Below are 16,846 nucleotides of genomic sequence, written 5' to 3'. Positions count from 1 at the left end.
TGACTGTAATCCTTCCATCTCTATTCATGCCACCCAATATCTCGTCAACCTGCAACAATTCCTCTTCCTTCCCCGCTTCTTCAAAACTTACCTCCATGAGAACAATCTTCCTATTTGTCTCAGGAATTGTTGCACTATAATGTTGAGAACTATACTGTGCACTCTACTTTTCTTAGGATGAGCGTTTGACAGCACTGGGCCTGTACTCGCTGGAGTTTAGAAGAATGAGGGGAGACCTCATTAAAACGTACTGAATAGTGAATGACTTGGATAGAGTGGATGTGGAGAGGATGTTTCCACTAGTGGGAGAGCCTAGGACCAGATATCCTAGCCTCAGAATTAAAGGACCTTCCTTTAGGAAAGAGATGAGGAGGAATTTCTTTAGTCAGAGGGTGGTGAATCTGTGGAATTCTTTGCCACAGAAGGCTCTGGAGGTAGTCGATGGATATTTTCAGGCAGAGATAGATTGATTCTAGATTAGCACAGGTGTCGGGGGTTATGAGGAAAAGGCAGGAGAATGGGGTTAGGAGAGATGGATCAGCCATGATTGAATGGCTGAGTAGACAATGGGCTGAATGGCCTAATTCTGCTCCGATCACTTATGACCTTTTCCTTTGCTCTCTCTATTATACTTATGTTTTACTTGATTGTATTTATCTATTGTATTATCTGAGTTGAATGGATATCATGAAAAACAAACCTTTTCACTGTACCTCGACCATGTACATGCGACCATACTAAACCTATTTTGTGTCATACAGTCAGACAGCATGGAAACTGGCCCTTCGGACTAACTTCCCCACACCGACTAAAATGTCCCATAGAAACATAGAAACATAGAAATTAGGTGCAGGAGTAGGCCATTCGGCCCTTTGAGCCTGCACCGCCATTCAATATGATCATGGCTGATCATCCAACTCAGTATCCCGTACCTGCCTTCTCTCCATACCCCCTGATCCCCTTGGCCACAAGGGCCACATCTAACTCCCTCTTAAATATAGCCAATGAACTGGCCTCAACTACCCTCTGTGGCAGAGAGTTCCAGCGATTCACCACTCTCTGTGTGAAAAAAGTTCTCTCTCATCGCGGTTTTAAAGGATTTCCCCCTTATCCTTAAGCTGTGACCCCTTGTCCTGGACTTCCCCAACATCGGGAACAATCTTCCTGCATCTAGCCTGTCCAACCCCTTAAGAATTTTGTAAGTTTCTATAAGATCCCCTCTCAATCTCCTAGATTTTAGAGAGTATAAACCAAGTCTATCCAGTCTTTCTTCATAAGACAGTCCTGACATCCCAGGAATCAGTCTGGTCATCTGCACTTGTCTCACCTGCATGCGTTTGGCCCATATCCTAAATCTTTCCTATTTGTATTTGCTCAACCATTTTCTCAACAAACTTCTTATAACATCTTTAGTCCATAGCAGTAAAGCTTGTTGGCATTGTAAATAGCTGCGGGTATGAAGAAGGGTCTCGACCCGAAACGTCACCCATTCCTTCTCTCCAGCGATGCTGCCTGCATTGCTGAGTTACTCCAGAATGTTGTGTCTACCATTGGCATTGTAAATGGTTCTCCTCTGCCCGAGTGCTATCTCTATTAAAGTTATTACCAATGAACTATGCTTTACATTCATATATTCATCTTGATCTCTAGCCAGGCACATTGATAGAATGACTGAACCAAAAATTAGTTTGAGGTTAATTTGGGAAAATTGAGATATTACTGTTTAGATGAGCGGGCTGCAACTGGCAGAGCAGACATATTTAATACAGAAATTACCAAAAGCCAATGACAGGTTAAAAAAAGAGGTTTGTGGCCATCAGTGTACTGGCCTTTATCAAGAAGGTGAATGTTATGCTGCAGTTGAATAATGCACCAATATGATATTATTTAGAGTACAATGTTAGGTTTGGGGTCCCCATAACCTCAGGAAAAATAAATAGGTTTAGGAATGAGATCGTTTTTTGGTTCATTCAATAATAAACTGCACCAAAAGAGTTAAATTATAAGAACAAGTTGCAAAGACGAACCTTGTGTTGCCTTGACCGTGAAAGATTTAACGGGTGTGTTTACTGTGATTTTACGAGGATGTTGCCAGGACTACAGTGTCTGAGATACAGGGAGAGGTTGAGTTGGCTGGGACTCATTCCAGCCATTCCATGGAGCGCAGATGGTCTTATAGAGGTGTACAAAATCATGAGAGGAATAGATCGGGTAGACGCACAGAGTCTCTTGCCCTGTGTAGGTGAATCGAGGATCAGAGGACATAGGTTTATGGTGAAGGGGAAAGGTTTTAACATGAATCTGAGGGGTAGCCTTTTCACAGAAAGGGTGGTGGGTTTACGGAACAAACTGCCAGAGGAGGTAGTTGAGGCTGAGACTACCCCAATGTTTAAGAAACAGTTAGACAAGTACATGGATCGGATAGGTTTGGAGCGATATGGACCAAATGCGGGTAGGTGGGACTAATGTTGATGGGACATGTTGGCCGGTGTGGGCAAATTGGGCTGAAGGACCTGTTTCCACACTGTATTACTCTATGACTAAACAATTGATGGTGTAGTTAAAAACAATGTCCTCTGCTGTAGCTCATTTTGCACCAACCCATCACCTTTTCCCTTCACTTAGCTACTGATGGCTCTTAATAAATTGCTTGGAACTTTTTCCGGACAAATCTCTGATCCCTGATTTTCTCTTCCCATATTAAAAACGGTTAATTTCGGAAGAATTAAAATCTGCTGCTAGTTATTCCTGTCTAGTCTATAATGTAATTCAGATTATTTTTATGTCGTGTTACAGAAATATCAACTGAAAAGCAGTTATAATATTTTAAAAATGCATAGGGGAAGGTTCACCTGTTTTCATACTACAATTTCAAGGAATTTGTCAATAAAAGTTACTGCTGGAAAAAACTGTTTAAAAAATAAAATAAAATGCTGGAAATACTCAACATATTAGGCGATATCTACGGAAGGAGAAATGGAGTTGACATTTCAGCTTGATTTCTTGGAAAAGTTAGAGATCAAACGTTTTTTAGTTTCGGAGAAAGAGGAGGGTCAGAGAGAACAAAAGTAACCTCAACCTAGCTCTTAACTTTGTTTGCCAGCAAATAATAGGCATACATTGGGAAAGAATAATGAATGGGATAACAAATTTAGTAACCTCACAATGACGTAAAAACTGAAGAAACAAAGAACTGCAGATGCTGTTTTATACCAAAGATGGACACAAAGTAACTCAACAGGTCAGGCAGCATCTCAGGAGAAAAAGTCTGAAAAACTGTCGTTTTTCTGCAGAACCATCTGATGTTAAAACTGAGTCTTTAAAAGATGGCATTGATATTTCATAACTTACTCTACATTTTGTTATTTTATTGTCGCTTCCTTGCTAGTTACCAATTTTGCAATTTTGTGTGTTGAGAGTTGGTGGTAAGACTGCTGAGAAAGAACTGTTCATTTTGTATCTGCCACTTTGTTTGGGATTCACTGTCGTTACCTTGAGCCTTGAGTGGACACGCTGAGTTTCCCCGCCGTTGACTTTGTTCTCACATGTGGTTTTATTGTACTTTTTGCTTTGCTTTGCTTTGTGTTCCTTGATATTTTCAGGGTTTTTACTTGGAAAATTTGGGGAGTTCCTTTCCATTTTGCAATTAATTTATTGGATGGTGTTTGTATTCTTCCAATTCTCCACCATAGTTTTAGTTTCGAACATGCTCAGGGCTAAGGTCTGTTTCACTATCCTTCACTTCCAGTGGGTCAAGAGTACTGAGTCACTTCTTGGACTGATCTCATGTTTAAATATTAGGTTAGAATATTAAAATTACATTTGTAACAATATGTATTTTCATGTTAAGATATTTCAAGAATGCAACAACTTATTCTTTTTACCAAAACATCAATCACAAAATGATATGGCACAGTGGCTCGCCGGTAGTGTTGCTGCATCACAGCGCCAGGGACCCGGGTGCAATCCTGACTATGGGTGCTGTCTGTCTGTAGTTTGTACGTTCTCCTGTGACCGCATGGGTTTTCCCCAAGTTTACAGATACAATGAGGAAACAGGCCCTTCGACACACTGAGTCCGTGCCAACCAGCGATCGCCCTGTACACTAGCACGATCCTACATAAGAGGGACAATTTACAATTTTTACCAATTAGCTTACCAACCTGTACGTCTTTGGAGTGTGGGAGGAAACCGGAGCGCCCGGAGAAAACCCACGCTGGTCACAGGGAAAACGTACAAACTCCGTACAGACAGCACCTGTAGTCAGGATGGAACCACGCAGGATCTACCCGCTGTGCCACTGTCCCACCTCGCACGTGATCCAGTTTCCTTCCACACTCTAGAGACGTAGTGGTTTGTAAGTCAATTGGCTTCTGTAAAATTGTAAAGGATAGTGCTAGGGTGCCGGGATCACTGGTCAGCGTAGACTTGGTGGGCTGAAGGGGCTGTTTCCACACTGTATCTCTAAAGTCTAAAGTAAATTCTAAAATTTGGTCAGGGACCTACAGTGCCCTCCATAATGTTTGGGACAAAGGCCCATCATTTATTTATTTGCCTCTGTACTGCACAATTTGAGATTGTAATAGCAAAAATCACAAGTGGTTAAGGTGCACATTGTCAGATTTTATTAAAGGGTATTTTTATACATTTTGGTTTCACCATGTAGAAATTACAGCTGTGTTTATACATAGTCCCCCCCATTTCAGGGCACCATAATGTTTGGGACACATGGCTTCACGGGTGTTTGTAATTGCTCAGGTGTGTTTAATTGCCTCTTTAATGCAGGTATAAGAGAGCTCTCAGCATCTAGTCTTTCCTCCAGTCTTTCCATCACCTTTGGAAACTTTTATTGCTGTTTATCAACATGAGGACCAAAGTTGTGCCAATGAAAGTCAAAGAAGCCATAATGAGACTGAGAAACAAGGATAAACAAGAATAAAATTCTTCGAGACATCAGCTAAACCTTAGGCTTACCAAAATCAAATGTTTAGAACATCATTAAGAAGAAAGAGAGCACTAAGCGCAAAGGGACTGGCAGGCCAAGGAAGACCTCCACAGCTGATGACAGAAGAATGCTCTCTATAATAAAGAAAAATCCCCAAACACCTGTCCGACAGATCAGAAACACTCTTCAGGAGTCAAGTGTGGATTTGTCAATGACCACTGTCCGCAGAAGACTTCATGAACAGAAATACAGAGGCTACACTGCAAGATGCAAACCACTGGTTAGCCGCAAAAATAGGATGGCCAGGTTACAGTTTGCCAAGAAGTACTTAAAAGAGCATCCACAGTTCTGGAAAAAGGTCTTGTGGACAGATGAGACGAAGATTAACTTATATCACAGTGATGGCAAGAGCAAAGTATGGAGGAGAGAAGGAACAGCCCAAGATCCAAAGCATACCACCTCATCTGTGAAACACAGTGGTGGGGGTGTTATGGCCTGGGCATGTATGGCTGCTGAAGGTACTGGCTCACTTATCTTCATTGATGATACAACTGCTGATGGTAGTAGCATAATGAATTCTGAAGTGTATAGACACATCCTATCTGCTTAAGTTCAAACAAATGCCTCAAAAAGGCCAGCGGTTCATTCAACAAAGGAGTTTTTCAAAGCTAAAAAATGGTCAATTCTTGAGTGGCCAGGTCAATCGCCTGATCTGAACCCTATTGAGCATGCCTTTTAGATGCTGAAGAGAAAACTGAAGGGGACTAGCCCCCAAAACAAACATAAGCTAAAGATGGCTGCAATACAGGCCTGGCAGAGCATCACCAGAGAAGACACCCAGCAACTGTTGATGTCCATGAATCGCAGACTTCAAGCAGTCATTGCATGCAAAGGATATGCAACAAAATACTAAACATGACTACTTTCATTTACATGACATTGCTGTGTTCCAAACATTATGGTGCCCTGAAATGGGGGGACTATATATATATATATATATATATATATATATACACTGCTGTAATTTCTACATGGTGAAACCAAAACGTATAAAAATTGCTTTTTATTAAAATCTGACAAAGTGCACTTTAACCACATGGATTTTTTTCTATTACAAATCTCAAATTGTTGAGTACAGAGGCAAATTAATAAATGATGGATCTTTGTCCCAAACATTATGGAGGACACTGTACATAGCATTGAACACTCCCAATAAAGACCATCAGAACGATTTGAGGCACAGGAGACTGCAGATGCTGGAATCTTGAGAATCTTGCTGGAGGAATTCGGCAGGTGAGGCACCACCTGTGGAGGGAAAGGGACAGACAGTGTTACGGGTCAGGCCCCCTTTTTCGGCTAAAGAACAGTCCCGACTGAAAACGCTGTCTGATCAATCTAAAAAAAGGTCCCCATCCAATACATCATCTGTCCATTTCCCCCCCATAGAAAATGAGTTGAGACTTTGTTAAGATGATCTATCAGCTGTCAGAGCTTCCATGCAGCTTGAATATAAATGTCTCTGATGTTCAGAAACAGAACAAAAAAAGCAATCTGAACTTTAAAAAAATTATTTAAAATATTATGCACTCGAACAAAAATCACAACAAAATCTTTTAAATCAACTATTATATATTGTATTCTTGTCCACAACCGGTCTTCTCCTAAAGTTTTCAGTCGGCTGATTTACCAAACAAAATGATAGGAATCTACAGAGTTTCCCACTCCTCTGAACTCCAACACAGGAATGCAGTGGTCTTGTCAGGGGCAATCAACTGTGCACAGTTTAAGAACGTCCACATTTCCACACGCTATGAAATATTGCCCAGATACTGTGCTGATACCAAGGAGGGCTCGGTGCATGGAGACTGCCGTGAGGGGGAGAGAACAAGGGAGGACCTGGCTCGGGGGTACTTTGTAGCTTTGTCAGTGCCTTTTAAGTGGTGACTATTTGCATACCTTGCGTATGCAAGCAAAGAATTTCACTGTGACTTGTCACATGTGACAATAAAGTATTCTTTATTTCATTCATTCATTGCATAGATCTGCAACTTGTTTTCTGGACAATTTGGGCCATTATGCCTGGTGTGGAAATATCAAACAAAGATGGCGATATTGTTTTAAAATGCCACGTCTTTACTGCATATTAAAATGTCTTCATATACTTCAAAATAGTAGCTTTTTATGAACTAGAAATACTTTGGCTTCTGTGCAGAGAGAACAATATAAACATTGCGCTGAAAATTCAACAATTGCATGTCTCCGATCGATGGTCGACACAAAATGCTGGAGTAGCTCAGCGGGTCAGGCAGCGTCTCTGGAGAGAAGGAATGGGCGACTTTTCGGGTCGAGACCCTTCTTCAGACTCTCCAATGGTTCTCCAATCATTGGATCGACAACCACCAATGATTCCAGTTTGTGCTCCAGTGTCAAAGCATTTAAGGCATTAATTTTGGTGTGAAAATTCCTTAGTTGTAGATTGATTTATCCTATTCTATCGTTAGTTCACAATGCGCCCTGCTTGTTTTGATCATTTTAATCAGCACTTTTCTTCTCGCCCATTTACAGTGCGCTCGGAGGGAACTCAGCTCTCCACATCCCACCATTCCCCCAGCGGTGGCTGTCTCATTGATTACGTGCCTCAAGTTTGCCAATTACTCACCAACAAGGTAACAGCATTTCAGTGCACCATTCAATTGAATTCTAGTTCTTAATGTAGATGGAAAGTGGACCAATTAAAGGGCCTGTCCCACTTTCACAACCTAATCACGACCTTTTTTACTCGTGGACATTTATCATCATGCTAGAAAAACGCCCCGACCTACTTGATGCCTATCAAATTTGTGGTAAGTACGTAGAATGCATGTAGCCGGTACGTCAAAGCTCGGGACGTCTCTTAGCGGCTCGTAACGCTAACGGCAGGTACTCGGGAAACGCGGTAAGCTCGTGAAGATTTTTCAACATGCCCCGACCGAGTACCTACGAGTGGCTATTACCGTAATTCTCCGAGTTTGAATCAGGGGAAACTTGGGAGAACTCTTGAATTAGCTCGTGCAGTGGGACAGGCCGTTAAGAGTCTTGTACCACCGAACATAATGGACAGGGAACTTAAGTTTGGTATAGAGACACAGCATAGAAACTGGCCCAACGGCCCACCTAGTCCATGCTGACCATCGATCACCCATTCACTATCATTCTATGTCATTTCTCCTTCTCAACCACGCCCTTCCATAGGGGTAAGTTGAGGCCAATTAACCTAAAATAACACACTTTGGGTTTGGAATGTGAAGGGGGGGGAGGGGGGCAGAAACCAGAGCACCTGGAGGAAACCCCCGCGGTCACAAGGTGGACGTGCAAACTCTATACACAGAATGCACCCTAGGTCAGGATCAAATCAGGGTTTCTGTAGTTGTGAGGCAGCAGCTCGATCAGATGCACCGCCATAGACAATGACACTGTGGAAAAGACTGTTCATATTTTATTTGAAATAATGGAACCCAGATTTATAATTTGTGTCCACATTTGGCATGACATTTTATGAACTTTTAATGCATACTTGATTTTTGTTTTATTTAACCCAAGGTACAGTACATCATTCAAGGCTACCACAGGAGAAGAGAGTACATCGCAGCCTTTTTGAGTCACTTTGGAACGTAAGTTAACGTTCAGATAACCTTGATAGTTTCTATAGAATAATCAAAGATTCCACAGACTTGTGAAAAGATTTATACAAATAACAGCCCAAAGCGAGAAGTAATTTCAGTTTTGTTTCAATTACTCCAAATCAGACGTTCTGATCAAAAAATGTCACTTAGAGGACCTGATGCAATGTTGTCTTCTTTCTCCCTGTGTCTGCAATCTTGCATTATTCTTACTGCAGACTTCTTTTTTACTCCACTTCTTTTTAATCTTTAAAAATATACACAGATATCCATGAAGTGGCAGCAAGGACTATCGCAACGTCTAAGAAATATGTAGACAAGAGGACATGACTTCAGTTTTTAAGGGACAGAAGTTTTATCCTTAATGTCCTGGACTTCCCTAACATCGGGAACAACCTCCCTGCATCTGGCCTGTCAAACCCCTTAAGAGTTTTGTAAGTTTCTATAAGATCCCCTCTCAATCTTCTAAAGTGGTGGAGAGCAGGTTCAGTTATCCATCTTTTTAAAAACAGTTGGATAGGAATCATATGGATGAGAACCTTCTCTGGAGGGTCTATGGCAATAAGTCCTGCCTCAGATTTGGAGACTAAGGGGAAAAAAAAATGTGTTTCGGCATGGACCTGTAGGCAAGATGATCATCCTGTTTCCGTGCTGTTCTTACTGCAGACTTCTTTTTTATGGTTTTTAATCTTTGGTACACAGATATAGTGGTAGCAAGGACTATCGCATGGAAATAGACAAGTGCATGGATGGGATAGATTTAGAGGTTTGTGTCTGAGGAAGGACCCATTCTTTCTCGGCAGAGATGCTGCCTGTCCCGCTAAGTTACTCCAACATTTTGAGGGGTCTATCTTTGGTGTAAACCAGCATCTGCAATTCCTTCCTACACATTGTGTCTATCTTAGGGTTAGAGGGAAATAGGCCAAACACAGGCAGGTGGGACTAGTGTAGATGGGGCATGGACTACTTGGGCCGAAGATCCTGTTTCCATGCTGCATGACTCTATGACTCTAAAGGAGCAGATGTAAGAAGTGCATTGTAAGGAGGGAGAGATTGATCAGGCATGATTGAATGGCGGAGTAGACTTGATGGGCCGAATGGCCTAATTCTGCTGTTATCACATCACCTTATTGTTATTCGGCAGAGTCCTAGCCCTCAATATCTGTGCATGCGGAATGTGATTTTCATGTCAAAAATACATTGCCAAAATATTTAATTATTGTTGCCTAGTCTCGTGCTCTTGTGTTCTAACTTTCTGCTGTTGAATTCTGAGGAATTTCAATATTTTAGAAAAACTGGTTTATTATAAATGTAATTGATTATTATTGGTTGAATTTATTGAAATCCCCAAAAGAATTTTGTCCAAAGATTTCCACAAAATACCCAAAGGAGAAGGGATAACACAATGGCACATCTGGTAGAGCCAGAGCCTCACAGCTCCAGAGACCCAGAGACCATCCTGACTGTGTGGAGTTTGCACGTTCTCCCCGTGACGGGCGAGCTTCCTCACACATCCAAAAGACAAGGTTTGTAAGTGAATTGGCCTATGTAAAATTGCCCCCCTAGTGTGCAGGAAGTGGATACAAATATGGGATAACATAGAGCTGGTGTGAATAAATGAATGAATGAAACTGTATCATCAAATATGACAAATTTTGCATACCATGTACAAAGTATGCAGGGAGTCAGGGGGCCGACAAATCAATGTAGTCCCAATGGCCCCCTCTTTGGTCTCCGGAGCCACCCCCCCCCCCCCCCCCCCCCCCAAGCCGCCGAAAGCCCTCTTTGGACCCCCCTCTTTGGTCTCTAGCGCCTCCCCCCCCCCCCCGCAGTATGAACAGGTGACTGGGGTATTCCAAGTAGCATTATTGTTAGCCATGGATTCAGTAGACCAAAGGGCCTGTTTCTATGCTGTTAACTTTCAGTCAAGATGTGATGACATTCTCTTGGATTTCTAGGGAGGGAGATGCAATATTTGGTATGGGAGGAACTGGGCTGGGCACAATTCTAGACTTCTCCCACGGGCCTTATGTAGTTGAATAATGAGCTTCAGGGCAGTATTCGGGGAAAAGCAGAGTTCTGTTGGTCCTTACTAATCCACCTCGCCACCCAAAAAAATAATTTAAATTCACCTGCAAAAAAAAAAAAGATTTCCAGTAACTGCAGTTTAAGAACACTCAGCCGGTCCGGTGGCAACTGTGGGAAAATAAACAGTTTAGCTTAGTTTAGAGATACAGCGCGGGAATGGACCCTTCGGCCCACCGAGTCCGCACCGACCAGCGATCCCCGCACATTAACACTCTCCTACACTAAGGACAAATTTTACATTGATACCAAGCCAATTAACCCAACAAACCTGGACGTCTTTGGAGTGTAGAAGGAAACCGAAGTTCTCGGTGAAAACCCACGCAGGTCACGGGAAGAACGTGCAAACTCCGTACAGACAGCACTCGTGGTCGGGATCGAACCTAGGTCTCCGGCGCTGTAAGGTAGCAACTCTACCGTTGCTCCACCGTGCCACCCATAATGTTACAGGCAGTGGTTCATTTAATATTTCTGGGCTCTTGTTGAGCACAAAATGACTATTGTTTGATGATGATCTATTACGTATTATGATATGTAATTAACTGATACACAGTTAACCATTTTATTTTGTATTTGTGGTATTGGTCCCACATGCAGCGGGACATTGAACTGATGCCAAAGGTGCTAGAAAATGAACATGACCAGTGTAGACTGCGAACTGCATCTCTTGTCTGAGTTATGCATTTAATACAAAACTAAAACTAAATTAGAAATCACAATGGGCTTAAATTAGTGCACGTGAAAAAAAATCAAAAGTCTAGAAAACAGGAATTAAAATGTTGGAACAATTCACAATATTATTTTTTGTTATAATTCAAGATGCTAGTCTTTGTGGGGATAGGTTAATAGAAATGTTATGATCATTACATGGTTTAGTTCAGTTTAGAGATACAGTAAAAACAGGCTCTTCGGCCCATCGAGTCCATGCCGATCAGCGATCCCCTTACACTAACCGTATCCTATACAGTAGGAACAATTCACAATTACCAAAGCCAATTAACCTACAAACCTCTATATCCTTGGAAGGTGGGAGGAAACCGGAGCTCCCGGAGAAATGCCACGAGGTCACAGGGAGAACGTACAAACACTGAACAGACAGGATCGAGCCCGGGTCTCTGACTCCAGGTCTAAGGCAGCAACTCAACCGCTGCTCATTGCTATAAAGCTAACGTCTGCTGACACGTTTGCCATTCTTTTTGAAGTGAGAGCTGAGAGCATAGTAGTACATCTAGGATCATCAAGTCAGACAGCACTGACTGTTCAGCCCACCTCTGGCCAATTTACACCAATCCTTTCTTATCCATTCTATTGTCCCGACATTCCCCCAAACCCTCTCACATTCCACCACTCACCCCCACACTCTGGGCGATTTACAGCAGCCATTGGGATGCAGGGTGAAGCCAGAACTTTTGATGGAAATCCCACACGGTGATACGGAGAACATGCAAGCTCCAAACAGACAGCACAAGACGTCAGAATTGAACCTGGGTTGCAGGGGGTTTGAGGCGGCAGGGTCTCTACCAGCGATTGGCAGCCCCGCCAACAGTCTGTGTGTTTTTTTGTCTTTTTTTTATTTTTAGTGTGTGTTAAAAGTCTGTGTAAATGTTCTATGTGGGGGAAGTTTGTTTTATGTGGGGGGATGGGGTGGGGGAAACTTTCTTTCAGTTATTTACCTTGCTGGAGATGCGATTGTTTTCCGGGTCGCATCTCTGGTTGCTCTGCGGCCTACCATCGATTGAGTTGGAGGCCTCCTCGGACTGACTTTGGGCCTCACCGCGGGGCGTGGACTTACATTGGAGCCGATCCCTTGCCTGGGATCGCTACAACCACGGCCTGTCGACTTTACCATCAAGGAGCTTGCAGTCTCGGAGAGGCCGAGTCGGGAGCTCCAACGATGCAGAGGCTCGACCAGCCCTGACGCGGGGTCCAATTGTCCAGCACGGGTGAGCTGACATCCCCCCGATGCAAGAGCTGACCGCCCCGATGCGGAGGGCCCAAATGCCACCGGCTACGGGAGTCAAGATTGTCCCGTCAACGGAGGTCTCGAGGCCCCCGACCGCGGGAGAGCTAAGGGAAAAGATTTGAACTTTTTTTTGCCTTCCATCATAGTGAGGAATGTGGAGGAGTCACTGTGGTGGATGTTTATGGTAAAATGTGTTCTGTGTGTTCCGTTGCTTTTTATTTGTATGACTGCATGGCAAATGAAATTCCTCATCTGTTGCAAAACATACTTCGCTAATAAAGTATTATTATGATATTGAGCCTTCCTCTAGAACCATTAAAGAGGAGGAATCGTGCAAAAACAGGAAATGATGGAAGCACTCAGCAAGGCTAGCTACTTCCAAGGGGAGAGAAGCATTTATAAATCAGAGCATTGAGTATAGAAGTTGGGATGTAATGTTAAAATTGTACAAGGTATTGGTGAGGCCAATTCTGTAGTATGGTGTACAATTTTGGTTGCCTAATTATAGGAAGGATGTCAACAAAATAGAGAGAGTACAGAGGAGATTTACTAGAATGTTGCCTGGGTTTCAGCAACTAAGTTACAGAGAAAGGTTGAACAAGATAGGGCTTTATTCTTTGGAATGCAGAAGGTTAAGGGGGGACTTGACTTTAAAATGATGAGAGGGATAGACAGAGTTGACGTGGATAAGCTTTTCCCACTGACAGTAGGGAAGATTCAAACAAGGGGACATGACTTGAGAATTAAGGGACAGAAGTTTAGGGGTAACATGAGGGGGAACTTCTTTACTCAGAGAGTGGTGGCTGTGTGGAATGAGCTTCCTGTGAAGGTGGTGGAGGCAGGTTTCGTTTTTATCATTTAAAAATAAATTGGATAGTTATATGGGCGGGAAAGGAATGGAGGGTTATGGTCTGAGCGCAGGTATATGGGACTAGGGGAGAATACGTGTTCGGCACGGACTAGGAGGGTCGAGATGGCCTGTTTCTGTGCTGTAAATTGTTATATGGTTATAAGCAGTCAATTTTTCAGTTCAAGCCACTTCATTAGATCTTGCTGAGAAAGTAACCCTGGACTTCCACTAATCGCCCACCTATTCTGACTGTCTACTTTACTCTCCCATATCGTGCCAATAATTCCCTCATTATCTCAAATAACCCTCTCATTTTCCATCTGGGCACATAGCAACGCTTGGGATTTAGTGTGCAATTAATAATTTAAGTAACTACTTTTCTTTCTCTACAAATATATACCTATATCTTTCTATTTCTTCGATTTTTTTAAATCTTCTGAATCCAGCTGCAGCTTTTTTAATTAATTATTAACTTGATCACTTTGGTCTGCATCCTATCTTTAGACTTTAGAGATATAGCGCTGTAGCAGGCCCTTTGGCCCACCGAGTCCGCGCCAACAGCGACCACCCTGTATGCTAGCACTATCCTTCACACTAGGAACAATTTACAATTAACAGAAGCCAATTAACCTACAAACCTGTGCATCTTTGGAATGTGGGAGGAAACCGGAGCACCAGGAGAATGTGTTGTATCTTAACGTGTGTTCGGGTCACATCATTACATGGTGTCAGAAGTGGGATACAAAGCAACGCCTCCAATTGGAGACCAGACACCATGTAATGATGCGACCCGAACACACGTTAAGATACAACACATGTTTATTAAATCACTTACAGCACAGGATCTGCAGTATGTTACAGCTCCGAGCTGCTACATCTACTACCTAGTGTAGGCCAGCTCTTGATATTATAAAACACCTACTAGGCAGAGCTACTACTAACAAGCACTATAATTGGCTAACATGCAATAGCTAATCTACAGGGAGAAAGTACAAACCCCGTACAGACAGCACCCATAGTCAGGATCGAACCTGAGTCTCTGGAGCTCTAAAGAGAGCAACTCTACTGCTGCTCGACTGTGCTGCCCATACTATCACAGACATTCGCTCAGTCCACCTACCCCGCCCCATCTCTGCAACTGAGCACACTTGTTTTTCCAGTTCTGAGGAAACATTGACTTTGCTTCCCCCAGCTCCTGTCTCGCCCACTGATCACTTCACCTACTGAGTGTTTACAGCATTTTCTGTTTTTGCTTCAGCCTTCCACCTTCAAGAAAGAAAATCACTGCTGCATATTCCCACTTGCCAGCTCTTAATCCAATATCTCATGAGTTATGGCCTCGACTATATTTAAAATATGGGGAGAGGTTTACCTCAAACACCTTTTTCGGCATTGAGTTCCGGATTGCGACCACATCTAAAAATTGAACGTTTTTTCTCCTTGATTTCCCTTCTGCCAATTACTACAAATTTATATTTGTTTCTTATGTTTCGATAAATGTAGATTCTTCACCATTTTATCTAGATCACTTTGATCGTTTCTTTGCCTCCTGTGTACCAGATGCCAATTTGTAAAAAAAACCTAGTGGTCTAGTTGATGCTTATTTCCCAAACAGCAAAAATATTGCTGCCCATTTTGACCATCTGGATTGCAAAAGAAAATCTTAAAATTCATTAGACAACATTTCCTGTGTGCATTGGTTGTTTTGAAATTGTAAGCCCACACGTTGGTCTAGAAAGCTGATTCTGTGGTAATTTCTTTCCCCAAAACTGAGCAGACGATTTTTTTTCCTGGATTGGAACATGATTGCAGTGGTTTGAGGGTTGGTTTGAGTCACTCAGGAAACTTGACCAGTTGGAATTCGTAGCTGTACAAATCAGCCTTCTTATTTAACGATGTCATTCCTTGCTCAATGCTCTTCCGTTGCATTATTAGGATGCATTAGCTCACGCGGTTCCAAGGTTGAGTATCTTCGGGCACTGCCAATACAAAGGGCAGCTTGGGTAGGAAGGAATTGCAGATAGACACAAAAAGCTGAAGAAAAGAAATACACGGCATTTCGGGTGGAGACCCTTCCTCAGACTGAGCCAGGGGAATGGGAAACAAGAGATGTAGACAACGTAGCGAGATATAGAACAAATGAATGAAAGATATGCAAAAAAGCAACCATGATAAAGGAAACAGGCCATTCTTAGCTGTGACCAAGGTGAAAACTAATAGGTGGTGCTCTCTGTACGGAGTTTGTACGTTCTCCCCGTGTCCTGCGTGGGTTTTCCCCGAGATCTTCGGTTTCCTCCCACACTCCAAAGACGTACAGGTTTGTAGATTAATTGGCTTGGTAAATTTGAAAAAAAAGTCCCTAGTGGGTATAGGATAGTGTTAATGTGCGGGGATCGTTGGTTGGCACGGACCCGGTGGGCCAAAAGGGCCTATTTCCGCACTATCTCTAAACTACAGACAATGAGACACAACAAGACTGCTTTGAAACTGTTACGTCTTGGGTGGAGGAGGAATGGAAGAGCTACTTGAAGTTAGAGAAATCAATATTCATACCACTGGGTTGTCAGCTGGCCAAGCGAAATAAGAGATGCTGGTCACTGCAGATGCTGGTTTACACCGACGATAGACGCAAAATGCTAGAGTAACTCAGCGGATCAGACAGCATCTCTGGAGAAAAGAAATAGGTGACGTTTCGGGTCGAGACTACTAACGTGCTTTAAAAGTTCTCATCAGATGTATTTACTGGCTATCCTTCTAGACTTTACCTCACTTCCAGCCTCACAACATTCCGACCCTTCCCCTCAGTTACTCTTCCACCAGCCACCTAACTATCAATTCCTCGTTGGCCAAGTTATAGACCACGAGTATCTGCATTGACTTCTCAACTGCCAGGTCACAGGCCCTTGACTACTTCATAACATGCAAGAGTCATTTAGTGTGGAAACAGGCCCTTGTGCTCAACGTCCCCACGCCAACCAACATACCCCATCTACATTAGTCCCACCTGTCCATGCTTGGCCCATATCCCTCTCAACCTTTCCTATCCTTGTACCTGTCCAAATATCTTTAAAATGCTGCCTCAACTACTAGTTATTCAGTAGCACCCAGCAACATCGACCTCAGGAACTGGTGAACACAACATTTATTGCCACCTGTGCTGCAATCAATGATTAGTGAATGCGATGAAATCTTTCGGTATAGAAAATAGGTGCAGGAGGAGGCCATTCGGCCCTTCGAGCCAGCACCGCCATTCATTGTGATCATGGCTGATCGTCCCCAATCAATAACCCGTGCCTGCCTTCTGCCCATATCCCTTGACTCCACTAGGCCCCAGAGCTCTATCT

General features: G+C 42.9%; 1 protein-coding gene across 1 annotated transcript in view; it reads left to right on the top strand.

Moving 5' to 3' along the window:
• Positions 1 to 16,846, top strand: part of babam2 (BRISC and BRCA1 A complex member 2) — a 181,321-nt gene that overhangs the window by 127,322 nt on the left and 37,153 nt on the right. The window contains 3 exon segments of the mRNA XM_055631039.1: positions 7,511 to 7,550; positions 7,552 to 7,611; positions 8,525 to 8,595. Coding sequence (XP_055487014.1) covers positions 7,511 to 7,550; positions 7,552 to 7,611; positions 8,525 to 8,595 — 171 coding nt within the window.

This window comes from Leucoraja erinacea, unplaced genomic scaffold (assembly GCF_028641065.1).
Source record: "Leucoraja erinacea ecotype New England unplaced genomic scaffold, Leri_hhj_1 Leri_62S, whole genome shotgun sequence".
Taxonomy (NCBI): Eukaryota; Metazoa; Chordata; class Chondrichthyes; order Rajiformes; family Rajidae; genus Leucoraja; species Leucoraja erinaceus.
The sequence above is the reverse complement of the archived record's forward strand: the minus strand, read 5'-3'. Positions and strand labels throughout refer to the sequence as shown.